Raw genomic sequence first — 16,809 nt, 5'->3', positions numbered from 1 at the left:
GGTGTTATGACATCAGAGCAAATGCCAGAAAGAAATCTTCATGGCCTTGTTGTGGAGCAAAGGATACTAATTTGCTTGATTGGCAAAAAGTTTCCCTTGTGTTTGTCTTCCATGTCTGTGATCAGGTTTCAGGTTTTCTTTTTGTCTACAAGCTTTCTTTAAGTCTTGGTACTGTTAAGTTCCTGAAGCCCATTACTAACACTAGATTCTTTCCTGTCCTTTTTGGGCTCTTTCCACTCTCTTAGCCTAGCAAAGAAGGGTCTTGGGGGTTGGCTGGTTTTTAAAGTGTTCTTTGCATGTAAGGTTTTTTTAGCTGCTTGTTAATCTTAAATAGCATTTAAACATTTTCATGAGCAGATGTGTCAGAATTCCCTTTTCTCCCTACTGTAAGGATCACAGGGCATTACAAATTGTAAGACAATTGTATGTGTTAACAGAAATTGAAAAATCCCAAGTGAAGTTTCAAAGTTATGTATAGATGACTCTTGAGTCACCATAAATAACATTAACACACATACACACCTACAGGCATACATACAGACACATTTTTAAAACTACACCTCATGGATGGAAATACCTGTATGATGCCTTGGAAATGCAATGTGTTTTTCTTAAAATTTCAGCAGGGTATTACAAGGAAGGACATCATCCACTTAAAATTTAATCAGTGAAAGAAAACACTTGGCTTATTATTTTCAAGGATATATTTGTCCTTAGCTCAGTTTTGAGGTTTTAAATTATTTTCTAGCCTGTTTTTTTTAAAAAAAATTTTCCCTACTGTGTGAAAAATCAGGGGAAACTGAATCTAAATCTACACTTGGTGTTAGCAGACAAAATAAGCTGAATAACAGAGGAGGTATCTTTCCTCTCCTAGTATTAATAGTCCTGTATTTCACTGGTATATATGAAAAAAAAACAAAACCCACAGGGAAAAGCTGTCATTTATTCCTGCACTGTTACAGTATCCATTGTAGTCCCTGAGTTTGGACTTCATATATATAAATCCAAGGCATCTGCTTGAGTACTTGGAGAAAATCTCATGGGTGTCTTTGCCTTCCTGAAACATCAGTGGTGTGAAAGACTACATTTTCTTCTCATTGGTATAGCATTTGTTTAACATTTGTAGTAGTTAGGCAATCAATAAAACATTTACACAATTGTTCATAGCTTTAATTGTTAGGCTTGGTTTAGGTAGCTATTCAAAGTAAGCAGTAAAAATATGTACTGAAGTACATATTAGTACATTTTATGTACTATTCTATTCCCATGTATTAAGTAGATGAGAAAGGGCATTAGCTGTGGTTTTAGTTCTAGATTTTAAAGAAAGCTATGACAAATAAAGTAGTACAACATGTTAGATTTGGCTTACCTAAATAGGAAGGCTATGAAGTGCATAACTAAAAAACTCTCCAATAAAAAAATCCCACAAACTCAAACACAAGTATTGTTTGTCCAGTGATCATGTGTGTCAGGTTTGCTTCAGTAAGCACTTTTGCAATAATTATCGCAAGAAATACTTAATTAGCCTGTGCAAGTATTAGAGGTAAAGGTGATATAAAGAGCCTTGAAATGCTTCTTGAAATGCTTGTGCCTAGGGGAGTGTGTTTAATTAGTAATGATATGCTACTGTGTTGGCTTGTGGGGTGGGTTATGTCTTCTTCTGACACTCCAAAACCACAGCACTTCCCTGGGTCACCACCACCAGTCCCTGTTGTCTGCACAAAGCAAACAAGTGAAATAAAAATACAAACATAGCAGTATCTTTGTACGTCACTTTATTTCTAACTGCAAATGTCAAACAGATTAAGGATGAACTGTGCTGTTGTCAAGAAATGTTAGCATTTTGCATTATAAGAAACTTTTTTATAGAGCATTTCCATCCTGTTTGATTTTGGTTGTGCTCCTTTGTCAGGGTTTGGATTCTGGAACTTAAGTAAAGAGTTGCAGAGGCCGTATGAAAAGAGGCATGTGGGCTTTGCAAGCTGCATGTTCAGTTCCACAGCACCCCTCACTGATTATTGTTGGCCACTGATGCAGTAGATTTAATAATCTACTGTTTCTTCTTCCAGCTGCTCTAGAGCCTAAGTAACCAAACTCTCAGTGGTGCAGCACACAGTACAAGTCGTACTTCTTCTATTGCAGGCTGAACTGAGTTGTGTTACTTCCCATTCCTGCTTTCTGAAGGTGTGCATCAAGACTGAAAGTCTCTTGGTGGCATAGTAACTGAAGCCATGACAACTCGTTTGAGACTATGAGGTGTGATGTCCATTTGGAATAATCTTATTTCCCTCTCATTTGGAAATGATGGCAGTGCAGAGACGTGCAGGTTTATCTTAGTCTTGCAAGATAGCAGCCACCAAGCTGGCCCCAGAACAGAGGAGAGAGGCCCAGCCCATTCCTGTTTCTCTGTATTTGTTTTGTATGCCACCCAGCACCCTGCTCTGAGTGGGTATGATGACATATTCCATAAATGTTATGGGAGCCTGCTCATTCATCTTCCCTTTTCATTGTCCAGAAAATTGACTTGTGTGTTGTCATCTTTGAAAAGAAATAAAATAAAAAGCAATAGCATCCATCATAGCACATCATAAAATGTACTAATGCTGTCTCCCCTCAGCTACTCCAAAGCTCTAAGGATCTACATAAAATGCAGAACAGGAGAACATTGGTAGAATGATGAAAAAATGTGAGAGACAACTTTTGACTCCAGAGTGCAGCCCTTTTTCCAGGCACATTAGGGGCCTCCTGGCTCAAAGTTCATAGTACAGATGTGATCTGATTTATTTGAAAGAGGCCAAGCATTAGTTTGTCTTGGTAATGTCAGTAGTTATTTTTCTCTGGATGCTTTCTTTTTTTTTTTTTTTGTGTGTATTAGATCACATTCCTACTAGAAGTTAGAGGGAAATGGAAATAATTTTCATTAATTCACTTCACTGAAAATGAGTTTTATCCACCAAACCCCTAAGAGCTTGTATCAGAAATGTGGAAGGTGATCTAACAACATTAGTACTTTTGTATGTTTCTATATTTTTATTTTGCATATTTACACACTAAGGTGCAAGGCACAGTCTTGGTTTTGGTTTGTTAGAGTTGGCATGTTTTTTTTAATCCTCAGTTAAGGAAATGTTTTCTACCTGTCAGACTGTAAACCTTTTCTGTTACATGGAAGACAGGTTATGGATTCTCTCTTCTTTCAACTTCAATAATCATATTATAAAAAAAAATAAATCACCTTCTGAAATTATGCCCTGAGTGGGCCCAAGTGTTTGGAAACAGTTTGAGGTGCAAGTGACCATTTAGCCTGTTATCCTGATGTTGACCTGTGCTAAAACAAGAGCACGGTTTACAGCCAAATTGAGTTCTAGTCTTACTGACTTAAAAAAAAAAAATTCTACTTGCATATTGAACATAGTAAATAGGAAAGCCTGTGATGATATTTTAAGAGGCAGTTGGTTTTTTTCACATCATAATCTGACTTGATGGCCCAGGTTGTATGGGCCTCCCTGATTGCAAGGGGCTGGAAGGCAGGCAGAGCAAGCTGCTTCTCTGCCTTGTGCTGGCAGGAGAAGAGATGAGTCTGGCTTAGAAGAGAACGTGCTCAGCTGAGCTGGATTTACTAACACCTTTCTTTTCCCTCCTTCAGGCCATCCCCTTCTTCCAAATGCTTCTGTAGGTGTAGTAACTTACTCTGCTAGCAGAGAGAGACTACATTGATGTTTGCTGTGCTCTGGCCAAATATTACATCTGTTCCCATTTGCAGGAGGAATAGGAGGATGCTTGAAGGAGGAAGGCATTAGCAATGTGCCTGTGTTTCAGCTGAGTAAAGGGTCAGTGTTCAGAAAGGCCAGTGCTGCACAACTGATGAAGCAGAGACTTTGATGTTGTTTCTAGCACTTGGTGTAGTCTTCTGTTCTGTGTTTCCTAGTGGCCTTTTTAATTTTCAGGGCAAACACCTTATTTGAAGTGAATGTCTAACCAGTGGGGATCATCATGACAAAGCTCTATTGCATAGTGTGTATGGTGACATAAAGCCAAGTCCTGGTTTAGCCTATTTCAAGGTATTTAACCCCGTGGACTTTCATGAGACTGTCTTACTGCCGTGTGGGTCTTACTTTTCCGTGTGTTTAAAATACATGGTTTAACAGCAGAAACAGGTTTTTTTTACAACATTGTTTATATATAATTTGAGACTTGTCTCTTCTATCAAAATAGAAATTATTAGAATAGGGTTCTGCATCAGCGCATGCTTGGCATACATAACAAAAGATGCCAAAACATGCAAAGGAATAAAAGGTCATAATGTTTTATTTTCTTTCAATTCTAGGCTAATGCTAATGTCACTTTACAATGTGAGTATCAACTTGAAAGGCTTGAAGTACATCAGTGAAAGTCCAGGTTTTATTCCTTTGCTTTGGTGGCTATTGAATGGTAAGTTGCTCTAAAACCCCTGTAAATTGTGACTTTGGGGATTGTGGGTGTTAAAAATGACAATAGAAATTTGTGTCTGTAATCTGATTATCACAGAATCATTTTTAGTTGGAAAAAACCCTTTGATATTATAAAGTCCAACTGTAAACCCAGGACTGCCAAGGAACACTTACTATGTATAACTTCTGTCAGATTAAAAGTAAGCAAAAAGGGCAAATGGGCCAATAGCAAGATGGAGATGATGTGCATTTTCCACAACACTTTTGGCTCTGTATTTAATATCTCATTAGTACAAAATTTAAGGGATGGTAGTGTTAGAAACAGGGAATGGAAAAATTTGTTGAAGCGGGTTACAAAGCCACCTGTATCTTCATGTACCGCTTTTAAATTAAAGTGTGAAAGGAAACTATGTATCAGATCACTACCATTTAACAAAAGAAAATTAACTGTGCTCCTGCACATTTGTGGGATGGAAGCCAGCCTCTGTAACTTCACTTAACTGTTAGAAAAGTGACCCCTTTACAGCTGAAGAGAAGCCTTGTGCTCTAATAGGATTTGCTCTCACAGGGCTTGAGTACTATTCCCAGCTTTTTCCTTTGGCCAGTGCAAGGCTTCAAGGACGTCAGTGGCTTCTGTTGCCACTGTCAGGTAGATGAGTGACATCAAGGCTCTGCTCTTTCAGAGGCTTCAAATCCCTGCATAGGAGCCAGCAGAGACTGACGTTGCCAGTGTGTGTTAGATTTGGCTGTCAGCTCTGTGCACAGTTTGTAAGGGACAATTAGGACAGAAGTAAGGACAGAGCCGTGACATTATACTGCCTATGAGATGCTCTGAGAGTTGATCTGTCTTGGCTTTCTCCAGTTCCGTGAGATTCTGGTGTGCAGTTTCTAGGAGTGGGGGAGGTTAATCATCCCAGCACTCTGTGCTTCTATGAACAGTCCTGTTAAAATACACCCAGGAAATACAAAGAGCAGCTTAAGTGAGAGAGGTTGCATCTGCTTGTTCAAGGAATTAATCTGATATTGAAGTTTTGGAAAAGCTTTTATTTGGGCTGGAAAACTGAAAGCTACTTGTATTGCTCCCAGTTCTCTCAATTGTTTTACAGAAAATGTAGGTACTTGTGCTTTACACAAAAAAATTTTCTGGCTCTCGTTTTTGAGATCTCAGAAAATAAATAATCCTTGTAAGACTTAGAAAACACCAGTTTCATAGTATTTTTAAATGCAGTTTGAAAAAAAACTGTGTTCTCAGAGAACTCTGAGTTCTGCTGTGCGTAAAATTTAACATTTTTTAGTCCAAATTTCCCTTTTACTTCATGTTTGGCTATTATATACATAACCCAATGTTTTAGAAAAAAAACAAACCCAAAACACCTTCAAAAACCCCACATAAGCATGAGTTCCCAAATGTGCCCTTCTAAAGAGAGAAGCTAATCATTTGATGCAGTCTGTCATTTGAAGAAAGCTCCTTGGTCACATAAGAGGATGAAATGGGGAACAGTTATAATGAATTAGCAGCTGCTAGTGTAAATAAGAAATGGAATGGCTACTCTGCATTTTGAAAGTGTTAATTTTTTCATGGCTGAATTGTACAAGGAAGGACAGGCATGCCTAATTCCTTCACTTTTTGAGATGCTTCTCTAGTTACAGCAAAGGAGGAAGATTCTCAGATAAACCACATCTGCTGCTTCAGATTTCTGGCTGTGGAGGAAGTCTGTTTACTGTCAAGGCAGAGGGTTGAATAGTTTATGTATCAGATGGGAGGTCAGGTCCAAGAACCAATCTTGCTCCCATAATTTTGAATGCAGTCTTTATAGTTTTTTCTACATTTATCTATTTCTAAATGTTTCAACTTGAAAAACTGAGAGCTTTCTTCCTACTCTTGCTCCTCTCCTGGTTCTGTGGCCAGCATCTTCAGCTTCTGCTAGCCATGATTCAGCTTATAAACACCTGGAGCTGCTACAGCATAAAGTCTTAAGAGGTTTTTTCCATATGAGAGAGTGGAGCAGTACACGCTGCTGGCAGGGTATCCTGTACATGCTGCCTTCCTACAGGAAGCTTCTTCAAAGAGTGTTTTGATTAAGGACTATGAGATGATTCAGCTTTCCATAGTTCTGTAAGCTTTTATCATCATTCCCACTAAGAAAGGCCCCAGAAATCATCCTTCTTTTATTTTATTTTCAGATAATCATCCTGTTTGCTTTTCCATCGTCAATCTACAAGTGTCTGTGACCTCAGCCTACATCAAGGCCATTTTTCTCCCACTGGCTTTTAGGCAACTAATAAATCTCTCCAATTCCTTTTCTAAATTCTCAGTCTTCTTGTCCTCTGAAGAAAAATGTCCTTCCCATTAAGGGAAGAGAGCAAATCATAACCTTTTTTTTTCTTTATTGCACTTTGTTGTACCTGAAGCAAAGAGGGATTTGATTCAGGTTGTCTAGCAGGCTTTTTGAAGAGACAGAAATATGCCTCAACATTGAGTACATGGACTGGAAGAGAAAGGAGGAAAAATCTAATAAAGATTTCTAGTGGGGTAAGAATGTTAACAGCAACCTGGGTTTGATTGTCCTGCTGTGTTTGGAAAATCTGGATGAACTCGTATGACTTCCACTCACTAACAAGCATTCTTAGTAGCTCTTTCTGCTGGAGGCTGTACTGATAATAGGAGAAAAGCAAATGTTTGACACACTTTTTGAGGGTAATGCAGATCTCTGTTGTTTTAGCATTTTGTGAGGTAGGCAATTTTTTCTCTTTTTTCTCCTGCCTTTTTTAAACACTGTCTAAAGGATGGGTGCTTTACTGAGCAGCACTTACCACTGAAGGAGGTACCCTAATAGCTTATGTAGCTGTTGTATTCTTGCAAATACAACAAGGTAGGATGTGCCTACCTGTACTTTCCCAGCTTGGTGCCAGCATAGAACACAGGAATGATGACTCAGATTTCTGTCAGTAGAGCAGCTTGCAGGATCAGTAGAGTTCTTTTCTTGTGGAGCACCATTTGTTTGCAGAGCAGCTGTTCCCATCTTGAAGAAAATAGGCAGCTTTAGTTTTCTCCATCATCTGTCCCTGTGTGCATGTCTTGGCTAAGGGTTTTGCATAGCTTTCAGATTTAAAGAAGCCCTGTCTTCAGCAATAGGAAAAAAAGTAGAAACCCACCTGAGATTTGTCTGTATTTTTTTTCTGGTGCACTACATCTGTAGATGCAATAAGACTATAATTCAGTAATTCCCAAAGAGACAGACTGAGACTTTTCTCTGCCCGGGATTTTTTAAATAATAATAAGATACAGTGAGCTCAGGTGTTAATATTAAAGGCTAGGTTTATATTTTTCATCTTCTATCATACAGAACACCTATCAACAAATGAGTGCTGGAGAAAACCAGTGGGTCTAGGCACTTTTCTTGTGATTTTTTTTGTTTAGGTTTTTTTGTTGGTTGGTTTTTGTGGGGTTTTTTGTACTATTCTCTACCTTTATTTTGGTTTTCCCTGCTTTTCATTGAATGCAGTTTAAAAAATTGCTCTGCTTGGATACATGAGAAAGAGTGGAATTCAAAGGGGCTATCTCAGTGACATTTTTTATCTATAGTTGGGAAATTGCTCCAGGTACTCCATTAAACAAAAGACAACAAGAGAAGCATGACTAATTTTAGGTCTTGCCCTTCAGTTTCCTCCACCACTGTTCCACACGGAAATCTAACTTTGTTTATCCAAATTATTTGCAAAAGACTGTCTCTATTATAAATGCTTGTATGAAGCACATACTCATTTCATGACTGCTTCCTGCAACCTCCAATATTTGCTTTTCATGACTAACCCTGAAAGTCTCTAAATACCTTGCTTTTGTGTTTGAATTGGTTATGACTGTGAGTTTTTGAAAATTCAGGTTATTTGCATGGCAGCATGTTATTTAAAAGACATCTGGACAAACAGAATGCCCCTATTTATATACTGATGTCTGTATTAAATTTTTGATCATAAATCAAAACCTCACTCACTGGTATTTCAAGTGCTCAACAGTCTCATACTCCTCAGACTATGAAACTAGTCTTTAAAAGAGGATTGCCCTTCTTGCCCTTTAAGACCACATCCATTTTCTTAAATGCAAAGATGTCAGCTCTGACGCAGGAAGTCCCTGAGCCACAGTTAGCTGAGAAGCTGGAAGAGTGGCTGGGGGAACTCCCACTGAATGCTTGCCCTTTTCCATACTGTTCTCTAAGCAGCTGCTGCAAATGATCCTTGCCCAGATGGAGCTCTGGCTGGGTGCTCTGTGTCTGTCCTTGCCATCTCAGCAGGAGTTTCTTGACTAGGTGCTCGTCCTGCCAGACTCATGCACTGATGTTCTCCTTAGGAGCACAGTCTTTCTTCTTTTGTGAATATATGTAAGAAACCTTCATTCTGGTAAATGCATCTGTCATTGTAAAATATTGGGGTGTTCTTACATTCTTACTCTTGTTCAGTAGCTACTGTGGGAATCCTCGGAAGCCCAAGCTTGGATTGATGGGAGCTGGAAAACATATCTAACAGCTCACCCACCAATCTGTCAGCTGCAGACTAAAGTCTGTGCAAGCTCCTTTTCACTTCCAGCCCCTAAGTAGCAGTCAGGCAAATTGGGACTAAATTACCACTCTAATCTGGACTCTGGGAGTCACTCTCAAGGATTTCCCTGATAAAAGTGTGACAAGCATCTGTCTGTTGGAGTCTGGGGAACATTGGTTAGCTGAACTCTGTGTCTGATGACCAGAGGAGTCACCTCTCCAGGGAGCAAACTGAATTAAACTGAGCTGGAACAACAGGAGCCAGGGCTGGGGCAAATATGTTGCAGAGAGAAAATGCATTTGCTTCTGTGGGAACTGCAGCAGCAAAGCTCTTTTCTGCCATGGTGTTCTCACTGCTCCTTCCCCACATGGTGTCTTTATTGCAACACTTCTTGTCTCTGCAGACCTATCAGAACTATGAAAAAGTCTGGAAAACTCTGCTGCTGCTGCGGATGCAGCTCAGCTCAGCCAGCATGGGCAATGGAAAGAGGTGATCTTCCCTGGGGCAAGCTGTGGCCCTAGCTGTCTCCACTAGACATGTGGATGTAGGTTAGTTTGACAGGTTCATAAAAAGGAAGAGGAGAGTGGCAGGTTGCTCCTTCATGCCAGCTGGAGTCAAGCAGTAGCTGAATGACAACAACAGTGGTGGGAAGCTTTTGAAATACTGCTCGTATACGTAGACGTATCTGTAAACAAAGTGCTGGTAATGAGTCTTGTATTCAGGTGGCCAAGGAATGGTATGGGCATGTGTAAATTGAGTTCACTGAGCCAATTGTAGATAAGCTGTTTAGTACTGATGAAATGCAATTACTTAAACCCTGCTGTAGGGAACAGTTCATCTGAGAGCACGGTGCTAATGACAGATGTGACTAAAATCTGTCCACGTTATCAGTTGCATTTGTGAGAGACTGAAAGCCAGTGACATCAAGCACGAATGCTGGCTGACCGTCAGTAAAACCCCAGCAGTTTCAATACCTTGTTAAAATTGCATCAGCACTTTATGACAGTGCTGGGCTTACGTTATGCTTGTGATCCCCAACTGAGGCAAGCAGCTTGATTTCTTCCTCTGTTCCCCAGAAATACTGATTTTAGTTTTGAAATTTTAGTTGAAGAGATGTGTGTGCAAGTTTTTGGGAGGATATGATGCAGAGATTTGATTGCAGTTAAAGGATTTTTTTTGATCTTGTACAAACAAAATATTACTCAGCTAGTGTAGAAATGACTAAATCTGGAAGCTTTTAAAATAATATAATGCTGAATAATGAAGATTCCTTACGTTTTTTCCAAATATTCTTTGGATGTGGTTTTTAGAAAAAATCCCTGATGGTACTGGAGAGACAAGAGAAAGACTTCTAGGGTATATTTTTTTTAATCCTCATAGAAAACATGATTTTCCGTAATAAGCAGTATTCTCAAAACCACATGCAAACCCAAGGAGTGCTATTTTAAGGCATATGTATTTGTTTAACTCAAAGCCTCTCAAAATACATGCAGAACAATGGCAATTGGAGGTTAAATGCATATTAAGTCATCTTCTGGATCATTTCCTTCCTTCTCTGTGTATGCCTGAGTGCCTAATCTGTTCTTCATTTGAGTGACTCAAGCCATGGACCTTCCCTGGCTGCTGCCGGAGCTTCTTCCTAGAACTTCTTTGCTCATACTGGAAAATGTTCTTGCTCATGAAGCTGGAAATAATTTCTTGATCTCCTACAGGTTGTAATTTTATTAGCTTCTCTGCTAACACTTGTTGCCTCATAAATTCTTTACTTTCTACAGCTTTTCAACACTAGCAGAGAATACTAGCACAGATGCCTGTAACAGTATTAATAACAAAGCACTTTACATCCAGGGATTTAAAACATCTTGCATATATGAAGCTTCCCAGCAGTACTGCAGGCCATTGGAAATATCAATGGCTTTATTTCCAGTAGGAATCACATCATGTGGAGGAAGATTGTAGTGAACTACATAGATTTCACTCTCAAAAGCTTCTTTCTTTTTACCCATTTAGGCTATGGTTTGTTGCTGCTATTTCCAATGAATAAACATAGAATAATACTAAAGTACAGAGAAAGGAGACAGCTGATATGTGCTTAATTTGAACATTATATGTGTCAAAAAAATAGGAATTAAAGAAATTCTCTGGCAGGCAAGAAGACAAAACTAGAAGGAATGGGAGGATGAATTCAAGGCTCTTAGTTAAATTTTCACTAGGTCAGAATAAATCTGAAAATCAAAACTGTACCCAGGTGTTTTCAAAAGGATTCACTGAAGTGTGGCTGCCCAAGAAACCGGACAGAAAGTCTTGCTGTCCATGAGGCTGAGTTGCAGCATTTCCCCATGAGTTATAGCTGCTCACCACTCAGTAAATTGCACCCGAAGGTACTGTGAGAGATGATGATGGAAAGACTCTTTAGAGCCTTCATCCCTAGTGGCAGCAAAGGAAGTGGCTGTTCTGTCTGTATGCCTCTTCTGTGGGGTGTGCAGCACTGATCATTGGTCTTTTCAAATGCTGATTTGAATGTCTGAAGTTGTCCAGATAGCTAAGACTCTGGCTCCACAGAAAATGAGAAAATGCATGTTATTGTCTGGGTTTGGACAATTCTTGTGTTCTTAGGTTACAGCCCATTCTGCTAGTTTCTCAGAAAGAAGCAGAATTCATCTTGTAAGAGGTTTACACTTTGAAGAGGGCAGAAAGTAGGGTATAGAAGACCTACGTGTGATGGAAAATGGAGGAAGAGAGAGAGAGTACCTGGCTTGTGGGTGTAGATCAGGTGTCACAATCTTTTATTACTGCACTTCAGCCATGTGCTAGTGGAATTTACTCAGAAATTCCCACCTTGACATCAGTTTCATGCTAAAAGCTATAGTAATCTTCATTGTCCATTGCATTCCATTTTATTCCCTGGGTGCTTTCAATATTTCCCTTTATGCTCTAATGAAAAAGTCCTTTTTCAGGTGACCAGTGATAGGTATGAAATAAGCTATGAAAGGAAGGAACTTGCCTCACCCCACCAAATGTTTCCTTCAAACTCAGTGCACTGGGCTTTACTGCTTCCCTGTATATATATTCCTTCAGTGACAGTTTGGTCTCGCTGGCAATTTTGTACACAAAGTGATCTAAATTATTTTTTCTGAAGGGTTCTGCAGAATGCTTTATCAAAAGCTTGCTGAAGGCTAGGTATGCTAATGACAAGCACATAAAAATGCATGGCACGTGGAAGAAATAACTGTTCTGGCCATAAAAATGTATTATACCTTCTCCTTTGGAATAAGCACAATAGGAAAGTGGAAGAATAAGACTTTCTGTGAGATGCTTTTGTCAAAGCTATAAACAACTGAATGCAACCATTTGTTGAGAATGATTAAAATATAATGCTCCTAATGTTTCAGTAATTAAAAATACATCCTGTGTTCTTAACAGTAGAGTTATTAAATGTCTTCCTAGTTTAAGTCAGTCAAAGGTCTTTGCTAGATTTCTCTGACGCATTCCTGAGCAGCAGTGCTCAGCTTCAGTGCCCGTTTCAATTTAATGTAGACGGAATTAATTACTTGGAAGGTTGATACGTCATTACCAGAAAGTTTTATCGAGATGAATATTTTATTAAGCTGTGAAGAAATCTGAAGGCTTGTATAAAAAAATACTAAAGAAAAGCCTGGTGATCTACTGCAGTTTTGATTAGTTGGTCAGTTTGTTCTTTTAAGTCTGAATAGTCATGGGATTTAGCTTGCTCTGCTCTTAAATCACATTGTATTCAACAGTGCATCTTGGCTACTGAATGGATAAGTTCGAGGAGATAAATTCCCTGATTTGTAGCTTTTTCAACACTTGAAAAACTAGAGATGCCTGGTTTGCTCTCCCTTCCAAACACTGCTGAGTACAAGCTGCTGAGGAAGGCATAGATGCTGTTTTCAGGTTCCTTCCAGAGCCAGCCAGCCAGCCCTAAATGGCAGCTGTGAGTTACGAAGCCTCAGTGATTCCCTGTCTGCATGGTGCATCGTGAGGAACGGCACTGTGCAACTTTAACGCTCTGGTTTTGGACTCACTTCTACTAAGCACTGGATTATTTTTTGTTTTTTTCCTCCCCTACTTTTAGACCCGGATACAGAAGTTTGTCTCCATGCTCTGCGGCTCCTCCAGTCCGTGATTCTGGAGCCAGAAGTGTTGGCCAAGTCGGCCTCGGAGATGCGGGATACTCTGCCGTTCCAGCGCATCATTGCCCTGTCAAAGAGCCGCAATGCAGATCTGCAAGCACTTGCAAAAGAACTACTTGAAGATCTTAAAATACTCGAGTATGAAGCATAGAAGGGTTCTGTGACACCAAATGATTATGCCTTTCCTGTAGTTTGATGCTGCAAGAGTTGTTGGAGATGAGCTTGACTGAAAAAACCTTTGCCTGAATTCCTCTCACAAAATCCTTTTTGGAAATTAGGTAACCCGACTAAAATTTTCCCAGGAAAATGAGTTGGGTTTTAGCTGCCCAGACAGAATCTTAGGTGATCTGGTAGAGATGGGGCAGCCTTAATTTCTTTGAGTAGGATTTTGTTGATAATGGCTTTCCAAAATGATCCATGTTATGTTGTCTGGTTACCATATGTAGGGAGTAAAGTAGTCATCTCATTCATTGATAAGATATAGTTTACTGCAGTGGAAAATAATCCTTTTGATCCATCCTTAAGAATTACTGTACAGTAAGGAAATTGCTTTTCATAACTCTTCTGTGTCAGAATGCCTCCAAGTTCCAGTGTTGTTGTTATTTTTCACCTCTCTTTTTCTATTCTAATAAAATAAAACAAATTCTGTAGTGTGTGGTGGATTCTGCTTTCAAAATTCCCATCCAGGTTCACTCACACTGCAAGTTGACCCAGTCTGTGGCTGCCAGGTATTCTAGAAACTGAGCCATTGGTTTTTCAAAAGCTTTGATAAAAGGAAATTAATTACTGTTGTCTGTACTATATAACTGTGTGCTGGTAAGCTAAAATGACCTGCTGCTCTGTTGGGAGCAGCATTGCATTCCCTCACAACTCTGGTGTTTGTTAGAGTTTCTGTGTTTGGCTTGCTAACCTTGATGGTAAATACAAATGTTTCTGTGCTTTGTATTCGTGAAATTTACACTTGCTTGTTTGTTTGTTTTTCCAGGAAAAATAACATCAGTTGCTCTGATGACCAAAACACAGCCATTTAGGTAGTGCTGTTCAAAGGAATAGCAAATGAGAAATGCAATATTGTGGTAGCAACTTTTTCCATACTGAAGTAGTGGTACCTCATCCCTGAACCAAACATAATAACAAAATACAATGTGGGCTTCTAATCCAAACATATAAAAAACATCAAGTAAATGTCATAGGATTTAAGTTGTACTTGGCAGACAGTTTTAGAGGAAGACCATTTAAGTTAAGGTATAGGCCAGCAGTATGGTATAGGCGATACTGTTACAGGCTATTGGGCTGTTTGCAGACCGATGGATATTCAGATTTGGAAATATAAAAATTAACTTAAAATGACTTGAAGTAATTGGCTCAAGCACTGCAAATGGTAGCAGTCTGATTTGGGACTGTCTAAAATGAAGATCAAGATACAGATCTCACATACATGAAAGGGTTGAATGAGGTTCTTCTGTGCCTGATTTAACACTACACTGAACTTGCCAAATGTAGGTTTTTGGAAGGCTTTAAATCATCTTTAAATGCAAACTTCCTTTGGATTTGTTTTCTTATCTTGCTATCCTAGTTAGACCTCCTGGAGTTTAATCCTAAAGGGATCAAAATGATAGTAATTTCCTGGAATACCTACTCATGAAAGCATCCAATTTTAAGCAACACTTTCAATTTAATGCCTATCTGCTCATGAAGGTCTTTCATCAAACTTCTGGATGCCAATAAATAACAGAAAAAAAAAAAAAAGTTACATAAGCTGGTGAAACTTCATATCCCGTGGGTTTGAGACATTTCTTAAAATTTTCATGAGGGGCAGCATGGATAACGTGGGTGCTTGGGACCAGGCTGGTAAGCTGTGATGCTTAGGCATACAGCACTCTGCCAACTGTGCCCTTGAGAAAGTTTTAATTTAGGTCTTTTTTGCTCTCAGCCTAGCTGGAGCTTGAGGGAGCTTAATTATATTGGAGAAGTCTCCCTCTGTCAAGCTTTCTGGGAGCTGACTGACACATTCAAATGTTGTGAGAGGGCCTGGCAATGCAATTGCACCTCATTTCCATAAGAAATCAGGAAACAAAACGCTGAGGACTGGTCATTTTAATTGTTTCCTTCAGTATGGTCGGCACTTAAAAACCATGTTAAAATAGGTGATTGCAGACACTACATGTTTTTTTCTCAGCAAGCTGCTCAGACCTGATGGTGAGTCTTTGACTGTCTCCCAGATGACCTTTATTTTCAAGCGTAGCTCACCAGGACTGTTTCTTCAGAATTGAGTCATCAATAACCCCCCAACCCTAAGAAAGTCTTTTTCCACACCAAATGTTTTATTTTGCAAGACTGACAAATGAGAAAAAGTCACCCCATCTGTGAAATGCAACCTTGAAAAATGCCCAGGAGCGAAAATAGCAGAAGCATCAGAGAGAACCTGTGACAAACAGGCCTCTAGGAAAGTTTTTTGTTTTCCTTAAGTTCACTTTGCCTCGGCTTTTGCAATTAGTACTGCAGTTTTCATTCTTTATTTGGGTTTATGGAAAATAAAGCATCTGGGGAGAACTTGTTATCACAGGGCAGCAAATTCCTGATACTTCATGGCTTGGAAAAAAAAGGGTCACTGGAGTTGAATTGTGCTGAAGTAAGGTGAGTGGGTAAAAGCCAGGAATAAACCTGACCTCTTAGCAATTCAGAGTGTTTGAGATGTCTTTTAAGGTTTCTTATACTTAAGTAATTTAGTTAAATAAGTTGAACTTTACTAGTTTTAGATTGGCATATGAGGCATTATGTATTTTTCCTGTTCTTCAGGTCCCTTTATTCCCCTGTTCCCCATTTCATGGAGCCAGGGACCAACCTTCTCTTCCTCCTGCTCCTCTGGAAGTGTAGAGCTTTGTTGCAATCAGTTGAACCTTTTTGCCATGGGAGTGAAGCCCACAGCTTTCCATACAGGCATCTGCTCTACTCCATCCATACTGCCAGAGATGTTATGGTGGGATTCTCCCAGACTGTGGCATCAATGTATCCAGTTTTCAAGTTACCCTGCTGTTCACAGACAACATTTTAGAATCTCATTTGTTGATAAGCTTGAGAAATCCCTGTTTGGAGGAGAAAAGGATTTAAAGTTATAATTAGTGTTCATTTGGCAGTTTGGCTGTTCAGTAACTGTATGTCCTTTGAGTCTCCCTTTGCCCTGGAACACATCTGTTTTGACAGTTTATGAATAACAGAAACTCTGTCAATATCGGGTGGTGAATCAAAAACGTGGAGCACATCAAAGCTTTATTTACTGAACACGATATGGCACTGAGGTGCTGCTGCAATTAAAGACTGGTTAACATATGCAATTCAAACCTCTGGTTTTACTTTGCTGTGAAGTTTTGCTTGAATTTGAAAATGTGGGCCATTAGGAACTTCTACTGATTTGAAAAGGAAAATTCAGCATATATTTTGGAAACAGCAGTTTTAGAATGTTGCTGTGTCTGAATACTGTTGAAAAGCTTGGGATTCTTCTCTGTAGCAGTTGCTTAACTGCATGACTGTCTTGCAGGAGAAGAGGTGGTTCACACGGTCACTTGTTTCACTCACCATGTTCAAAGTCCAGAGTTCCTCCCTCATTGCCGTTTCCTCTGTTGCACAATCTCAAACTGCAGATTCAGTGAAGAAGAAAATGTGAGTTTGATGTTGCTTTGAGATTACTGGAG

At 39.4% G+C, this 16,809-nt stretch overlaps 1 protein-coding gene across 1 annotated transcript in view; it reads left to right on the top strand.

Annotated features, from left to right (window-relative positions):
• Positions 1-13,977, top strand: part of HSF2BP (heat shock transcription factor 2 binding protein) — a 32,901-nt gene extending 18,924 nt beyond the window's left edge. Inside the window, 2 exon segments of the mRNA XM_030456252.1 lie at positions 4,325-4,428; positions 13,060-13,977. Of these exon segments, the coding sequence (XP_030312112.1) occupies positions 4,325-4,428; positions 13,060-13,268 (313 nt within the window). The 3' untranslated portion in view covers positions 13,269-13,977.
• The last annotated feature ends 2,832 nt before the right edge of the window (positions 13,978-16,809 follow it).

The sequence above is a fragment of the Calypte anna genome, chromosome 1 (genome assembly GCF_003957555.1).
Source record: "Calypte anna isolate BGI_N300 chromosome 1, bCalAnn1_v1.p, whole genome shotgun sequence".
NCBI classification, from domain to species: Eukaryota; Metazoa; Chordata; class Aves; order Apodiformes; family Trochilidae; genus Calypte; species Calypte anna.
This window is presented reverse-complemented; position numbering and strand designations above follow the sequence as displayed.